Genomic DNA, 18004 nt, shown 5'->3' with positions numbered 1-18004 from the left:
ATTCTTTTCTTACATTAACTTTCTGGTGCATAGAACAGTGCTTATTTCAGAACAAAATACATTAATTCCTCTCCTAATAAACCAAGGAAGGATATTGTATTGTTGCTTTAAATTTAGACGGAGCTAAAAAGTTGTATTCCTTAGGTAATTGGTGTAAGGAGCTTGTGAGGAAAGGGGTGTTCACAAGTAATAAAATAAAATTTCTTCATTTTGCTGAAATATGGAATACCCTGTTATTAAGACTATTAGAGCAAATAATTTGTTTATTGTCAAGTAGGAAAAGACAGATTTAAGTTAGAGGAGCAATATGTAGAAGGGGGTACAGTTAAGATAAATGGTCACATTCTTTATCTCAGTCGAAAGGTGGAGGGGAAATGTGTAAAGGGAACCTGAGGGACAAGTTTTCCATTCAGGGCTGGTGCATATAGGGAAAAATCTGTCAGAGGAAATTACCACAGAGGTTGTAAACTTTACAACTCCTCCCTGGGAGTGTCAGACACTCCGAGGGATTAGCATGATTAACTTATTATTATTTAATTATTTATTGTTTTATATTACTATATTTCTACACCATTCTTGGTTGGTGCAGCTGTAACGAAACCCAATTTCCCTCAGGATCAATAAAGTATGTCTGTCTGTCTGTCTGTAAAGATTACCACATTTAAAAGATGTTTGGACAGATACATAGTTTAAAAAGCTTTAGAAGGATATGGCCTCAAGATAGGCAGATGCAACTAGCTAAGGTAGGCATTTTGGTCTGTATGATAAATTCAGCTTAAGGGACTACTTCCATGCTGTACAATTCCACAAAATCATCTGGGATTGATCTCAGTGATGTTCCAGAAGTGTCATTAATATCATCATTTAAATTGTGAAGTAATATTTCTATCTTTGTTTTCATGCAGAGATAGATGAGGAAGTTATATAATCTAAGTTCTTTGAATGAGTGCCTGTCATTTATATTGAAGACTTTTTCTAATAAGCTTTTGTTTTGGAATACTGAATAATTAGCATATACTGTACATCTCACTTTTATTTGGGGCCTTAGTGAGACTCCTCCAGGTGAAGAAACAATAGAAATAACAGAGATAAAAGCCTGTTTATTATAAAAGTGTCACTTTGTTCAATACTAATAGTAACCAAAATCATCTATTAAAATTACATAGATATGATAGAGTATTTTAATACATATTTAGGAAAGTACAAGGAAACCAGCTGAATTTAACTGCTCGGAAAATAAGCATCCACTGAGATTGTTGCATTCTACCTCTGATCAATATTTTTACTGTCTGGATTTAAGGTGCTGAAGTAGATGGGGAAGAAAATGATGACATAAACCACCACTTCCATCAAAAATGAAGATGTTTTATGAACAGCATTTTAATTTGTATATTTGTGTTACAGATATTTTTAACCTCTTTGCTAATGAATCTGGGAGCTATGTTGTACGAGAGGAGATGGAAACAATGTTACGAGCTTGTGATGGAGAGGTTCAGCTTGGAGTCAAAAAGTGCTTTATGGAGGTAGGCATTTTAAAGCTTTGCATGTGAATTGATCCAAAAATTCAAATTAGAAACAAAACAAAGGAGATGCAAATTAGTATTTTACCTGTGACCCTTTTATGAAAAAAATGTGAGCAATGAGCTGCTTATAAGAAAGAAGATGGGGAAGTAGGATATGCAATGAAGGAGAAAGAATTGCAAGTAATTAATATGGAAGATTTGAAATAGATGAACTGACTTACACTCAAGGAAGAATGGGCAGGACAGTTGGAGGAATGTGAAGCATGGAAATGAACAACAAATGGGTGAGCAATTAGTTTGGGTAAGCAAGAGGTGAAAAATGTAAAATCTGATGGTAGTTGTCTTTACCTGTATTTTGCACCTGCTTTTTCTGGTCTTTGTTTCTGCTTGCACAATGAACCTTATAAATAATGCACATTTGTTTTCACAAATGATTTGCCCATATCTCAATTTGACTTTTCCATCTATTATAGCAAAGCTGAAGGGACAATGTTCAAGGTATTCTCCAATCATCTGGTTTTAATATAAAACCACTAAATTAGACCGTAAGACAAAGGAGCTGAAGTCAGTCATTCAGCCCATCGAGTCTGCTCCACGATTTTATCATGAGCTAATCCATTCTCCCATTTAGTCCCACTCCCCCACCTTCTCACCATAATCTTTGATGCCCTGGCTACTCAGATACCTATCAGTCTCTGCCTTAAATACACCCAATGACTTGACCTCCACTGTTGCCCATGGTAACAAATTCCACAGATTCACCACCCTCTGACTAAAAAAATTTCTTCGCATCTCTGTTCTGAATGGACACCCTTCAATCCTTAAGTCATACCCTCTCATACTAGACTCTCCCACCATGGGAAACAACTTTGCCACGTCCACTCTGTCCATGCCTTTCAACATTCGAAATGTTTCTATGAGGTCCCCCCTCATTCTTCTAAACTCCAAGGAGTACAGTCCAAGAGTGGTCAAATGTTCCTCATATCTTAACCCTCTCGTTCCTGGAATCATTTTAGTGAATCTTCTCTGAACCCTTTCCAATGTCAGCACATCCTTTCTTAAATAAGGAGCCCAAAACTGCACACAGTACTCCATTGTATCCTCACAACTGCTTACATTTTCTTACCTGCAATAAATGCTTATTTTCAGAACTTCTATGAATAGGAGAGGGAGTAGTGGCACTTCTATGGAGGTAATCTGACATTAAAATCTTTCTAGTCTGCCCAAGAAGTGAAGGTATCTTATGTTTGTGAATCTCTATGTTTAGAAGTAGTATATAGTGCTTACATAATACTATACCATTGTTGTCAAAAATAAACTCAAATGGATCTTTTTATGACATTTTTCAGTTAAGACTATTGATACAGGGTTGTTATTGTCACATCTACCAAGATACAGTGAGAAGTTTGGATTGCATACTGTTTATACAGATCAAATCATTGCACACTTCATTGAGGTACAATAAGGTTTTTTAAAAAAAGGTCTAATTCTGGAGTCCAGTTTTTGTACACAGAGCAAGTGAAGAAATAATTTACTTTTTATGCTCATTTCCCCACAGTTCTAAAGGTCTGAACTGAGTTCAACTTTTATAGTTGGCAACTGTCCCCTCAACTGGCCAACTCTTCTGAAATTTCCCCACCTCTGTGGCATTTTTGTTCTTCAAGAAAATAGACTTTCGTTAAAGTTCTTGATCATCCACCCAAATATAAAATGTACCCAATGCCATATTTTGATTGAGAACTCTTACATGAACCGGCCTTGTCACGTTTTGGTACATTAGGGGTGCTTTATAAAATATAATTTTTTTTGCTCTATCAACATTTTTCTTTGGCTTTAAATTGAAGTGTGCTTTGTCAAAAAACGGAATTTAAAGTTTTACTATATGTCAAAGTAGTTCCTACTTATGTAAACTAGTATTGGCCAGTGTATGTGATGATGTCAGTCAGTGTGAATAAAAAAAAACTTTCCTTTCAATACTTCTGACCACTCTTTTGCCTTTAAGATCACATTTGGGGAGGAGCAAAGATTGACAAAATAACTGATTACGTAATAGGAATTTTGAGCATTGCCAGCTGTAATCACATTCATTGGATGTTTTAGGTTCCTCTTTCATAGTTATTTGTGTGATTCCTATTGGGGTTTCCCCCAACAAGTGCGCACACATGTGTATTTAATCACTGCAGACTGATTTAGAGGGAGAAATTCCTTGACAGTGCACGTATTAAAGAATGCAATTCATAATCGATTCTACCTCTGTTGTGTAGAGTAAATTTGTAATATGTATGTGCCCGGATGGGTGAAAAGACTGTGTACTGGATATTATAAAAAATAATCTCTCTTTGAATAAGTAAAAAAACGGATTATTTAAAGAATGGTGGCACATTTGGTAAGTAATAGTTTTACGTCATTAACGTGAATATTTTCATTGGCAATAATATGTATTGTAGCTTTAAACATTTGATTAAAGTAGGATTCATAAGTTTCTTATCTGATTCTGTTGGTGTGAGGCTTTCTGAGGCATTTTGGTTACATTGAAATCATAGCGCAAGTGTCTGGTTTTGAAATTATGTTAGTGTGATATTTTTAACTGGATTGTTCAGTGATGTATGTAATATTATTTAATAGTCTTATACCATAAAGAATTCTTACTAATTTTCCCCAGTTTGAGGTTTATTTTAGACCGGAGCTTTATTTCAATAATTTTGCCAAACACAATGCCAATTTTTGTGGGAACTTCTGCAAGCCAGACAGAATATTGTATGTAAAGTACCTGGGATAATGATTGCACATTGATTTTCTTTACAATTATGCTACCAGAAGAAACTAACACATTACTGAAAGAAACCAGCAAATAGACATCACATTGATAAGTAATGTGGTTTAATTAAGTTAATATGGAACTATGAAAACATCAGTTTATAATGCAAAAATTGGTTTAATATTTTATAACACAATTTAAATTTTGACAAATTAAATGTACTTAATATGACATGAAGGCATCTGGCCCATGGAGTTTACATCAACTTGCAGCAGTTCAATTCCATCAGTCCCTGTCTCATTCATCCTCATCCTCACCTGCAACAACTTCTCTTCCACATGTACACCAATTTTCCCTTTTGATTATTTTGTCATTCACCTATACCAAGGGGAAATCTGCAGTAGCCGGGTAATCTACCAGCACATCTTTAGAATGTCAGAGGCAACAAAAGCACCTAGAAGAAGGTTTATCAGAGTTGATTATTAATTTTATATAACTGAAATCAGATTTGCAAAATATGCCATTTGTTATTTAAGAATTTAAATAAAATTAGGTCCAAATAAGTTTGTTAGTTATTGAGACTGGTGATCAATACCAGCATCATTATCAAATGAATTGATTGCCAATCACTTAATGGTCAAACTATAGTTTGAAATAGAGGAGTGAGTTGGTAGCTGGTCTGCACGTTTTAGGAAGCAGAATATGCAGACCATTTGTAAATGATTAAGGGTAAAGTCTTCCATCTCAAATATTTAATAACTATAATGACTGCGGTAGGAATTTTTTTTTCCAAAGATTTCAAGGTTGTTCTAAAGTACTCCAAAGAACTAAGAAACTTGGATAAAACAGTTTATAAAGAAATTGCAAAATTTCAGAATGTCATACTATATTACCTAATATGCTTTTACAAGTGAAATTGGGAAAAGAGGAAAGTGAAAGTGAAGTAATGTTTTTTTGTGGTTTATTTATTTATTTATTTTTGGCTGCTTTCTTTTCTGTGTACATAATTGAGATTTCCCTCTGGAGGGTTTGGGAGAATTTGTTTCTTTTGTTGTCAGAGAAGAAACAATAATAGAAAATAATCTGATCCCTGAATGAAAATTTACAGTTGTCATCAGTATAAACATAGAGAAATTAAATCTCAGCATTACCAAGGGATGTAAATGCTTCTCTAATTCCTTTTGATCTTAAAATTATCAACCCTTACCCTTGCACTCACTGTGCAAGAATGGTCACCTTTACTTCGCAAGGCAAAGCACTATGTGACAATTTGAATTATTTGCAGAATGTTCCGACAATCCATTCATAGTTAGCAGGACTCGTTGAAATACACGCAGTTGAAGATGAAAGGCGTCAGTTGGGTGCAGTGTGAATCAGATATTTGATTATGAGCAGCTTCCAACCTCACCTGAATGACCTTCAAAATGTGTTCCCTTGAATTCCTACTATCTCCAGATATGCTTAACCTAAATACTAGTGTTTTTTTTTCATTCAAGAAGCCAGAGGATAAGCATACATTCATCTCCTTCTCCAGTTTCTGATGAATCAGTTAACAATCTGGTGTTCAAAGGAATATAGATGGGCTGATAATAAAATTATTAGATGTACTTTTAATGAAGATTAAACTTATCTTCAACCTAGCATTCACCAGGATTGATTACATCCACTTCTGCAGCACAGTGTCTTTTTTCAGTAAAACACAGATCCCTAACTTATCTAGAGATCTGAGTCTTTCCCAATTACTTGAATTACAGCTTGCTCAAGAATTTTCCAACATGTCTATCTTTCATTGTCATCATTAAGTGAAAAATCTTCCAAAATAAATAACAAAGTAATTTACTTTGGAGCCACAATCCCTTTGATGCTAATGCGTGTATTCTTAAACTTACATAAAATTACTTGAAAGCTAGGAAACCGTATTACATTGTTGAAATGGGTATCCCGGTACACTTGTCACCAGAACCGGAGTAGAAAACCAGCTTATTTTAATGTTCGTAATTTTATAGTTGTAGAATTCATGATGTAAATCTAGGCAGACACTTTTCAAATACATTGTAGTAAGCATATACAGTGGATTCCAGTTAATAAGGCAATCAGTTAGTCAGGGCAGCAGTTTATTTGGGACAAAATGCCCTCAACTGGAGCAGGAGACTTGAAGTTTTAAACTAGAATCAGTCATATGCACTTATGTGGCTGTTAATCTCTACACTGTACTTAGAGTGAATAGTTTTTAAATAGCATTAGTTGCGTGTGATTGTGCTCAAAAAGCAGTGATTTTTGTCACTGATAGTTGTGACAGATGGCCAGGACTAAAAATGAAATTATTTCACTACTTAGGAACTACAAACAATTTAAACGTATCAACAATCATCTTGAATATGACAATAAAAATAAAGAATTGGCAGATTGAGTCATTCAGAGGATTGTAAGAAAGCAGACTATTATCTGGCACTTAGGTGCATGAGCTAATTTTATTCATTTACAGTCAGTCAAAAGAACACAGCAGTGTACACTGGATTAATTCCTCTGTTGTTAAAATTTAAAATTTGCTGGCTATACATTGAAAACTTAGAAATTTGGAACAAAATGATTTTGTTATTAAACCTGTGCGCAAACTCTTTCTTTTTTACAGAACTATTTATTATTTCCAGTTGAGGCTGAGATATTTAAGAACAGCTGAAAATTAATTACTATTAATGGACAAGATGGATATAAAGTGAAATTAACATTTATTTAATGTGATTATTGTGCTGTTTTGACTTGAAAAGAAGACTCCTATGTTTTAAAGGAATTATTATTAAAATATTCTCTATAAAGGAATCTGAGCACTGCTAGCAACATGATTTTTTGGTTACCCTATTTTTATTGTTGTAACAAAGGTATTTTTTATTGTATCATTACATCCGGAATCTTAACTGCAAATTTTGAGTTACACATCTGGGTTATTTAACATCACATTGTGAACCTGCTGACAGTTCTTAAGTTTTTAAGCTATTGGAATCACAGAAATTAATTGAATTATAATGAGCTTAGGCTATTTGTGAACTGTTCTCACTTCAGATTATTCTGAAATTTATAAATGGCGCAGAAAGCTGTTGATAAAGATCTAAAGCATTCTCTGAAACTTAATTAATTTTATGTACAGTGCAACTAGTGTGCAGTGTAATTTTATGCTCCTGCACCTAGTGCAGATAATGGTCTGCTTTCATGCAATCACTTCTGTACAGTGCCTTGAAAAAGTATTCAGCCCCCACCTCACATTTTACTGACGCATTTTCTAAATTTAAAATGTATAGAAATGGGATTTCTTTAGCTAATCTACAAAGTATTGTGCATCATGCCAAGTTAAAAGAAAAAAAATCAAAACCTAATCACGAATTTACTGAAATTTTAAAACTAAAATTGTGAGGATGAAGAAGTATTCATCCCCTTTTGTAATTACTAGGCTAACTTTCCTCAGGTGCAATGCTGTATACAGCTTACCAACTCACCCAATTTGTTGTTGTAGAAAATTGAAGGATCTCTGGTTTTCTATGAATTCATAAAAATAAATACCCCTCCCTTTGTAAGGTCCAACAGTGTAGTAGGTTCTCAACACAGCAAATCAGAATGAAAACAAAAGAACACTTCTTAGTGGCCCAGTCAGAGTCCTGACTTTAACCATATTAAGCATCTCTGGCAAGACCTCAAGATTGCTATCCACTGCCACTCCTCAACTAACCTGGCACAGTTTGAGCAATTGTGCAAGGAGGAATGGTCAAATCTTGCTCCATCACGCTGTGCAAAGCTACAGGAGATTTATCCTGAAAAAATACTGGCTGTAATAGCTGCGAGAGATTGTTCAACTAAGTACTAAGCAAGGGTGGAGTGGGGGGAAGTGAATACTTTTGAACTTCTGACATTTCAATTTTTAGTTATTCTTGCTTTACAGTTTTCCCTGTTTTTTTTTTTGGCTATATTGTGTGGGGGTGGAGGAAACAGAGCATGTGATTTAGAAAGAAAAATTTTCAGTTACATTGAGCAAAATTTCTGGTTGTAATAATCACTTATGTGAACATAGGGTTTGGGGCTGAATACATTTAAAAGGTCCGTATGTTGATTGCAGTTTTCCCCAAGTGTTTCAAAATATAATGAGTTTTTCATCACACCACTCATCTTAAACCCATGGGTAAAGTGATTCCTAAACTTGCTGATTTAAGCTTTGGCAACAATTTTCTGTCTGCTCTTTAAAGTTGGACTCTTTGTGGACTTGGTAATGGAGACCAAGTTCCTCTGCCTGCTGAATGTGTATCAGGTTGTACTTACAAATCCAAAAGCAAATCTACTTCACAAATAAGACAATGTCTGAAGATGCTGGAAATCCAAGCAACAAAATGCTGGAGGAGTGCATTCGGCCAGGCAGCATCTATGGAAAACAGTGCAGTGAACGCCAAGATCCTTCATCAGGACTGGGGGAAAAAAGGATAGAGACAGAGTAAGAAAGTGGGGAGATGGGAGGAAGAACCACAAGCTGATAGGTGAAACCAGCGGTGGGGGGCAGGGGTGAAGAAAAACACTTAAGTTGACTGTTGAAAGAGATACAGGGTTGGAGAAGGGGGTATCTGATAAGAGAGGACAAAAGACAGTGGAAGAAAGAAAAGAGAGGAGGAGCACCAGAGGGAGGTGATAAGGTGAGAGAGGGAAATAAGAATGGGGGGGGGTGGGTGCATTAACGGAAGCTCGAGAAATCAATGTTCATATGATCAGGCTGGAGGCTACTTCTCATTAGGGGTAAATTCCTCTTGGAATATGTTCATTGCTTCCAACAGATTAGGAAAATAAGGTTATTGGTTTCCAAGTTGCTTTGCTTTCAGATTTTATTTTATACTTTTTAATGCAGTACCTAAGTTTATATTATAGTTGAGGTCATTCTTCTCAAAATATCTTTTGTGATGATCAGCATCTTTTCTGATTACCTAATGGTTTCCAAAACAATGACTGCTTTAATAGCACTGGATCTCCTGTCAGCATACAACCCACATATTTCTAAATAGAGTGGATTTCAGTTAATTGGACCATCAGTGCAGTTGCTTATCTGGGACAACTCAAAGAATAAAAACTAATTGTGAAAATAGCTGGGATTCTCTTACTTGGGACACTATGGTACTTAACTGTTGCAGAGCATTTATAATTAGTGCCCATTGTGTGCACATGTATGGCCATTAGACACAACAGCATGCTTTGAGTGAATAGTTTTTAAATAGCATCAGTTGCGTATGTTTATATTTATATTTAAAAAAACAAAAAAAAACTACTTTCGTCACTGATTGTTGGTGAAAAATAAACAGTAAGATCATTTAGAGATCTGCTCATGACGATTTCAAGCAGTCAGGCTTGGAGATGCCAGAAACAACCGGAAGTGAAAATGTAACCATTTCACTACAAGTTAAGAAACTATAAAGAACTTGAAGGTATCGACAATCATCTTAAATATTAAAATGAAAATGAAGATTTTGGAGATGGAATTGTCGACAGCATTATATGAAGGCAGTCCATGATCTGCTCAGGGTGTCTGTGCTGATTTTGTTCATTTGCAGTCAAAAGAATGCCATGCACATGAATTCCTCTATCAATAGGTTAGGAACTTAAACAGTTTTATAATACTGTGGTAGTATTAGTAGTGTTCTGATTCGTTCTCTATTTCATTTAAATACAGAATTTGTTACTCATTTTTTTTTGTATATATGTATGTATATAGGCAAATACCCTTTGTGTGTGTGTGTGTGTGTATATAAATATATATATACACACCAGTATCCACTCTATTTTTCTAAATCTATCTCACCATGCTACTGAAGGTGCTCTCTCAAATGTGGAGATCATAAATTATCTCAAATATATAAAATAACATTTAGAAACATTTTTAAAACTTCTTCAAACATTTGGTATTTGCTTAATGTTGAGACATTGTATATTTCAGTCTCTGAAACTGAAATACAAATGATCCACTACTTTGCTATTGAATTAATGCTATCCATAAACACAAGCTCAACACAGACCCTGTGATAACTCGGGTTACTTGTGATAATTTTAATTATGATTAAATTCTGAATTTCAGTTCTCTGTATGAATATGTTGATCTTGGTGTGAAAACAATTCCAATTTAATATTTTCATTTTATTTCAGGGAGAAAAGGTAAATTATGAGAAATTCAAGAATTGGCTCCTTCAGAACAAGGATGCATTCACGTTTGCTCGCTGGCTGCTTTCGGGGGGAGTATGTATCACTCTTACTGATGATAGTGATACCCCAACTTTTTATCAAACTCTGGCTGGAGTCACACATTGTAAGTATTTTTTCTCTAAAACAGATTTGGAATCAGTGATATTAAATTTGTTGACGACCTAGTTATTTACTACTAGCATTTGAGGTGCAGCTGGATGAAATCTTACTAAATTTTGCAGGCAGTCCCCTTGTTTCTGGTGAAGAATCTATTTATCCATGCTTGCTTTTGCTTTATTTTAAGTCTTTTTTTCTCTCTCTCTGCTTTTTACCTCAACAAGCAGATGATTGAAATGAGTGTTACTATTTGCCCATGACACAAAGGTAAATGTGTCTCAGGATTAACTTAACTGATGGAAAAAAACAGTAAACTTTCCCTTACAATTACATCAGAAGTGGATGCACTGCCCACTACTTCTCCTGAATACTTTCACTTCCCATTTGTGACCTCTTCAACATTATTTGAATATCATTATTTCAATATAAAACATAAGTATCTTAACTGTTTTTTGGAAGATTTTACATCTCTATTTATATTTTGTGACATTGGATAACTAATAATCTGATTTGCTCAAAGAAAGTTTTGTTTTATACAAAATTAGTCTTTTCATCTACACAGAATCTGGAAGCTTGGTAGTCACATAAGATTCTAATTTAATCTTGAGACGGAAATCTTGTTGGAATATTTTGAAATCTCCTAACTTTTGGGCATACATTAGTGATTTTGATTTAAATAGATTAAAAATACATTGAAATGTTTAAAAGTATATTAGAACCTTAAGAGAGGTATGAAGCATTGATACACATACAATAGCTGTGCAAAATTTCACATATGATGCATCAACAAATTGTATTTTAAAGAAAATGTGATTTGAAAGAGATTAAATTATAGGGAAATTATTTCATCAGATATTCAAAAGGTTGTTTCAAATAATTTGGCACATCATTGGCATGTTCCTGTGTGGTGCTGTTCTGTGCTTGAAGACTTTGAAGTTAGTATTTGTTGATGTTTGTTATGTAACACTTGTGATTATGGGTACATTATACAGTAAGCAGTCTTCATGTTGGAGATTCAGGAGAATGTGACTCAAATTTGATATTAAAAGTGAGGAAAGCAGTAACAGATCTAATGCTTGGAAGTGCGTAAGGAAGATGATGGAAATTGACCTCATGGCCACAAACAGATTGGTAATAATACAGTATATGACAAAATGTGGCAAGTGAAATTCATCACAGACATGAGGAAGTCTATTTTTGTAGGAAGAACAAGGACAGACTATACTTGCACTGTAATGCATACTTGAAGAGAGTAGAAGAATGATGTCACCCCAAGGTGCATGTTTTAAGAGTTTTGAAGGCAGCAAAGTAGATTCACAAAGGTTAGGATTTTGAATACTTTGCCTTGAAGGTGAGAACATATTTAATATGAAGTGCCAGGAATCAGAAATATTTAAATAATATCTGTACTGTCCTTGGGGTCTCCCAAATAATTCTGTTCACTTGGTTATTTTGGACCAATATAAGATCTTCATTTAAAGGCATTTTTTTTTAATACAAACACTTTCTGTTTGAGAATCTTGAACTTTGCACTGCAATATTCTGCATGCATCATTTTTTTTAAAGTAGTAGAATAAATACAAAACAATGTGAAAGTTAGAAATTTGAAAGAAGAGTGATATAATTTTATAAATCTAAAGAATGATAGTTTATCAGGAGAGTGTCCATTTATTCCTGATCTTCATAATAAACAACATCCTTACATGTTTATATTCATACATCGTTGTGCTGCTTTTCTGAAGATATTTATGGAGAAACAGCCACTTTATCATTTATCAATATGAAGAGTGATAAACCTCTTCCTTTGTAACAAAGATTTTTAGATTCACCTTTCCAAGTAACAAAACATTGTGTTCCATTAATACTTACTATTTAAAGACTTGTGTCGTATTATTTGTCACAGAGAGCAATTGGACTTTATATCAAATGAATTGTTTTATATGTTCACTATTAAAGACCTTCAGAGTTGGAATGAAACTATTAATAGTACCCCCCCTGTGGGATATATAGCTTTCTCATTGTGTCCTGATGAATCTAATTTGTTTTCCTTCAGGTTCAACAACTTTTTTAATCTGACAAATAAAACTGCATATTGTATCCTAACAATGGTCTAACTTGTAATTTTACGAACTTATTCGTAGTGCTCTTATTTAGAAGACTCGAAATATTTTTTTAAAGCCTATTTCTGGACTACCATTTCATTAATTTGAATTACAGTTTGTAGACTATGAATAATATTACTGTGCTTAAGCTTAGGGACAATACAGTTACACTTGTGCACCAATTATGGTTGTACTTAATCCTTCAGATAAGTGAGAATTGCTTTACCTGAGAAGCATAGCTGGTATTAATCTGCTTTTAGTTGCAGTTACCTCAGTTAATGTGATGTGCTTAATTAGTCAATGCACACAACTAAGGGACATAGATATACCAAACACTGAAGAACAAGGTAAGTTATTCTACAAAGAATTGTGCTCTACCCAGCAATTGGCATTTTGTAATTGTAATCCATAATGAATTTGGTTATAAATTCATAAATCTAGGACATTAACAAGTCTAAAAATCTATAAATTACATTAATATGTATATATAATTATCAATGTATTGATACATGTATTTTTCAATGCAAACCGAGAACTCCTCAGTCATTCACTCTCTTTTAGGGCCTCCTGTCATAAACATGGTTATTTGCACATTCCTTTCACTCTTTTTGGTCATTTCATGAGGATGTGATGGATCTGATCATTTTGATCTGGTCTTAATGCCACTATGCAAGTTGAATAGGTGTGTGGCTAAATTTAGATTCTTATTCTGTTCCTGCAGAAATGGATGCATGAGTGATTATGCCTTTTGTAACTTGAAATCATAAGCAAGTTATCCACCCAATTTGATCTATGTATAGCTGGTTGGTATGGCCAGCGTGGAATTTGACTATCTGTGACTGAAGACATACAAAATAGATACAGCTACTAGTAATGTGATACCATGGAGCTTCTCCAAGCAACTGGGAAGGTTGACAAACTTTGCAGTATGACAGCTCTCAGACCTGGCATTTAGACTTAATAAGATTTATGTTATTCTTAAAGAACTCAATGTTTCCTACAAAGTTGTTATTTACTGTCCACCCCTGATTATTCCTTAAGTAAAATTGAATGATTTGCTATTTCTTAATTCTATTCCAGTATTTTCTCTGCAGCCTTACAAGGTAACTTTTCCCTGCAGCCCTTCTTTAATAAAGAAACAGCGCTAAAGATCTTCTACTCATCTGGCACCACACTTGTAGTCAGTGAAAACTGGGGGGGCACATTGAGGGGAGAGAGGAGATTATAAAATAAAAACTGTTCATACCACAGCTATCTCCTCCCTTGCTTCTCTTAGTAATCTGGGATAGATCTTACAATGTCCTGGAAATAGCAACCTTTTTGTATCCCATAACATCTAACACTATTTCCTTCTAAATACTGAATAGCTTCAGATGATCCACATATGCCCCTCTGTACTCACTAGTTTCCATGTCCTTATTGATAAGTGTAGGTGAAAAATACTCATTTAGGACATCGCCTGGCTTCATTCACAAATTTCCCCGCTTCCTTGGCTACCCGCCTTATCATGAATATCTAGGTATTCTCCTTAACCTAGCTTGCCAAGAAGATTTTGCAGCTGCTTTATGCCCTCCTACTTTTCTTTAAATTATCTCCTAGATCCTCTATTCCTCAAGAGACTCCCTCAGTCTTAGTTGCCTATACATGCTTATCTTAGCAGGGAAAATCAAGCCTTTTTTGGATATGGTTTTTTTTAATTGATGCGCAGGGCCTAGTATTTGTACAGTGACAGAGTTCGTCTTGTCCTCACCTACCATCCCGTGAGCCTCTACATCCAACACATCATTTTCCGCAACTTCCTCCTTATCCAACAGTATGTTACCACCAAACTATATCTTTACCTTTCTCCTCCACTTTCCGTAGGATCGCTCCTTCTGTGATTCTCTTGTCCAGTTACCCCTCCACATAATCTTCCTCCCTGCAAACAGCCAAAACCTGCCCATTCACTTCCTCCCTCACCTCCATTCGGAGCCCCAAATGGTCCTTCCAGGTGAAGCAACATTTCATATGTGAATCTGCTGGGATTGTCTTTTGTGGCTAGTGCTCCTGATGTGACCTGCCTTGGTGAGACCTGTCGTAAATTGGGGAACTGTTTCGATAAGCAACTCCGCTCCATCTGCCAAAGCGAAACTTAAGGTGGACAAGTTCACATTCCAATTCTGACACGTCAGTACGTGGCCTCCTCTTGTGCTATGATGAGGCCACCCTTAGGGTGGAGAAGCAGCTCTTTATCTTCCATCTGGGTAGTCTCGAACCTAAAGGCATGAATATCAATTTCTCATTCCAGTTATTGAAAAAAATTCTCTCCCTCTCCTTCGACTCTCCACTTTAGCCCCTTACATCTTCTTACTTGCATGTCACCTCCCCGGAGTTCCCTCCTCCTCCCCTTTCTCCTGTGGTTCACTCTCCTCTCCTATCAGATTCCTTCCTCTCCAGCCTTTTATATTTCCGCCCCACCTGGCTTCACCTATCACCTAGTTAGCATCCTTTCCCACCCTCCACTTTTTTTTAATCGGTCATCCTCCCCTTCCTTTCCAGTCCCAAAGAATGGTCTGTGTCCAAAACATCAACTGTTTAGCCTGTAATCTGATGGGCTGCCTGACCGCTGAGTTCCTCCCACATTTCAACTGTGTTACTAGTATTTGTAATTTTTTGAGGTAGTTTGTAAAGATGCTCAATTTAAGGCATGAAACAGTAACATTGTCATATAGTCAAAGTAACATGTTAGAGGAGACAGTATGTGCAAATAGTCTGTGCCAGAAAACTGAATAAAAAGGAAATGTTATTAAAAGCGGAGAAGTCTTCCGCTGTATGGTAGGTCATCCTTCATGGTTTTTTTTTAAATCCCCACCTTGCTTCTCTAAGCTCTGTACTTGAAATTTATTGCCACTGACATTTTTGATTTTTGATGAAAAGGTCATTAACATTAAGCATTCTTTTCAAAGTTATTGCCTCATCTACCAAATGTTTACAGAATTTTCTGTTTTTGTTATGTTGTATAAGACTGATTAACAGCCTCCTTGTTCCCCAACATTGATGGAGCAGATTTTGATGTTACATGCCAATTAGAGAAATTGCTGTGTAATCATCAGCCTGTCTGATTATCCTCTTAAATCTTAGCTGTACTCTGAGCAGGTAGATTTACTCCACATAACCTCTGAGTCTCATGATGGAATGCTTCAATTTGCTCTAGAACTGATAATGGTTTAATATATATAATTTGAATACTGTATATATTATCCTCTTTAATATGCTGACTTGTTGAGCTAGTTTTGAAATCCTCTTTTATTTGAGTATGGGAATAAATCTTGGGCAAGGTTTGCTCGTGCGGATTGGATTATGGTCTGTCTGTACTGCTGCCTGCCTGAAAGAATAGTGCCTGCAGGTGGGTGAATAATTATTTGGACAGGCAAGAACTACTATGTCCAAGATGTTTGTATGAAATTTACTTCAGGTTGCAGTATAACCTGAGTTAAAATATCATATTAATGAATGTGAAATTTCAATGTTGTATGAAAGCCAATAGTTTTTGAATAAAGTGTATGAATTATAATATTGAACAATTGATAATTTTATTGTGTAACTTCAGAAACTTCAATTTTTCTCAGTCTTAGACAGATGGCATTTGCTATTTATGTGCCTGATTTCTTTGCTGAATGATACAGATACAGAAGTATGTAAGATAATGTTAATGCTTGGAGCAACTTGCATTCATTTCTGTATTGTACATAATGATTTCTCAGCCTATTACATGGCTCTGAATACAACTTAGAGAAGTGAAGGAAGGCAGGGATATGGCTGCAGTGGAAACACAATTTAAAAACACAGGCAAATTGGATTAGCATAGACAGGCATAGCTATTGACATGGATGTCATAAGCCATAAGGGCCCATTTCTGATATTTGCATTTTGATAGTTTTATAAAAAGTTTGAGTTCATCATAAGCGTGAAGGGGAGTTCCAAATTAGAGATGTTGAAAATTTTCCTGTAGATGAAGTCTTGGAAGGAGCTGTTGCAGCTCCTAAAAAAAATGTATGCTTAGAGATCTGTTAGTAGAGCTAAACAAAGTATCTGCACAAGGGAAAGGTCATGTTCTTTGGGGGGAGAGGGGTAAACATTGTGGAATGTAAAAATCTTTGGAAATTAGCAAACCCAAAAGAATAAATCTTGAGTGTTAAAGGTTTAATTGTCAATGTTAACCACAGAAGCAAACTAGATCAGAGCACTACGTATTCTACAATGATTAAGTGGGCTTAGTAGAGAAATGGTGGAGGTGATGTAATGTCAATATTGTGAATGTTAGGGAAGGAGCCATGGGAGATCAGGAAATGCATAGCTCCACCAAAGAAAAGAAAAAGCACAATGGAAATTAGATTTAAAATAATGTAATTTGTGTATTTCATTTTTTGTTGTTTCAAATTTGGACATGTAGATAGGACTATTAGATCTAAGAGCAGGCCAAGCTGGAATTTTTGTGTGGCCCTGACTCTAGGCAACTGAAAGTGCTATATAAAGACAAAATGGTACTGATGATGTCACCACATCCGTGGTCAGAAAATCAGAATAAAGTACTTATTTCCCTTTACATTTAGAACGTAGATCAGTACAGCACAATGTTGAGCTGGCCTTGCTTCTCCAAATCCTCTCCAATCATTTGCCCACCGTTGACGTACAACTTCCACTTCCTGAAGTTGTTGTCAGGCCATAGCAGCTCAAATTTTATTGTAGTAAATATATTTGAAATCTATTATTTTTAATCCTACTCTCATTGGATTTCATTTTATTTCTTTTTTGACTAATAGACAACCAAATGCAAAGCCAGGCCATGAATTCTTTATTCTGAAGTTAAGAGTTATGTAGTTTTGTTCCCTCTGCCACAAAATTAGGCGTTGTGTTTTTGATATTCTACTGTTTACTGTGAACTAAAGTTGAAGTTGGTGTTCAAGAGACATGATGTTTTATTCACCTGTTTTAATTTGACTTGTGCAGTGATATATACGGATCAATTCTTACGTTCATGTTTTGTGTACTTTATTCTCAGTTCATTAATGTTTGTTTGCCATGATTTTAATACCTTTATTATTTATTTTGAGTTTCTCACAGTATGTCCTTTTGTACCAGCTATAGTTTTACATTCTGCAATTTGAAAAAGAGGAATTTGGCCAGGGAATGATCATACAGTAACAATTCCATGGTGACAACATGACTAAAGATTGTTAATTGCTACTTGATTTTCAAAGTCAGATTAAGTTGGTTTTTTAAAAAAACATATACTCGTTTAAGTTTGTATATTTGTAATTATA

General features: G+C 35.1%; 1 protein-coding gene across 2 annotated transcripts in view; it reads left to right on the top strand.

Moving 5' to 3' along the window:
- The window catches only part of usp32 (ubiquitin specific peptidase 32), a 147447-nt gene that overhangs the window by 65491 nt on the left and 63952 nt on the right, over positions 1-18004 (top strand). For both annotated transcript variants that reach the window (XM_059973239.1, XM_059973237.1), the window contains exons 4-5: positions 1405-1523; positions 10447-10606. In XM_059973239.1, the coding sequence (XP_059829222.1) occupies positions 1405-1523; positions 10447-10606 (279 nt within the window). The remainder of the gene's footprint in view (positions 1-1404; positions 1524-10446; positions 10607-18004) is intronic.

Source organism: Hypanus sabinus, chromosome 6 (assembly GCF_030144855.1).
Source record: "Hypanus sabinus isolate sHypSab1 chromosome 6, sHypSab1.hap1, whole genome shotgun sequence".
Lineage (NCBI taxonomy): Eukaryota > Metazoa > Chordata > Chondrichthyes > Myliobatiformes > Dasyatidae > Hypanus > Hypanus sabinus.
This window is presented reverse-complemented; position numbering and strand designations above follow the sequence as displayed.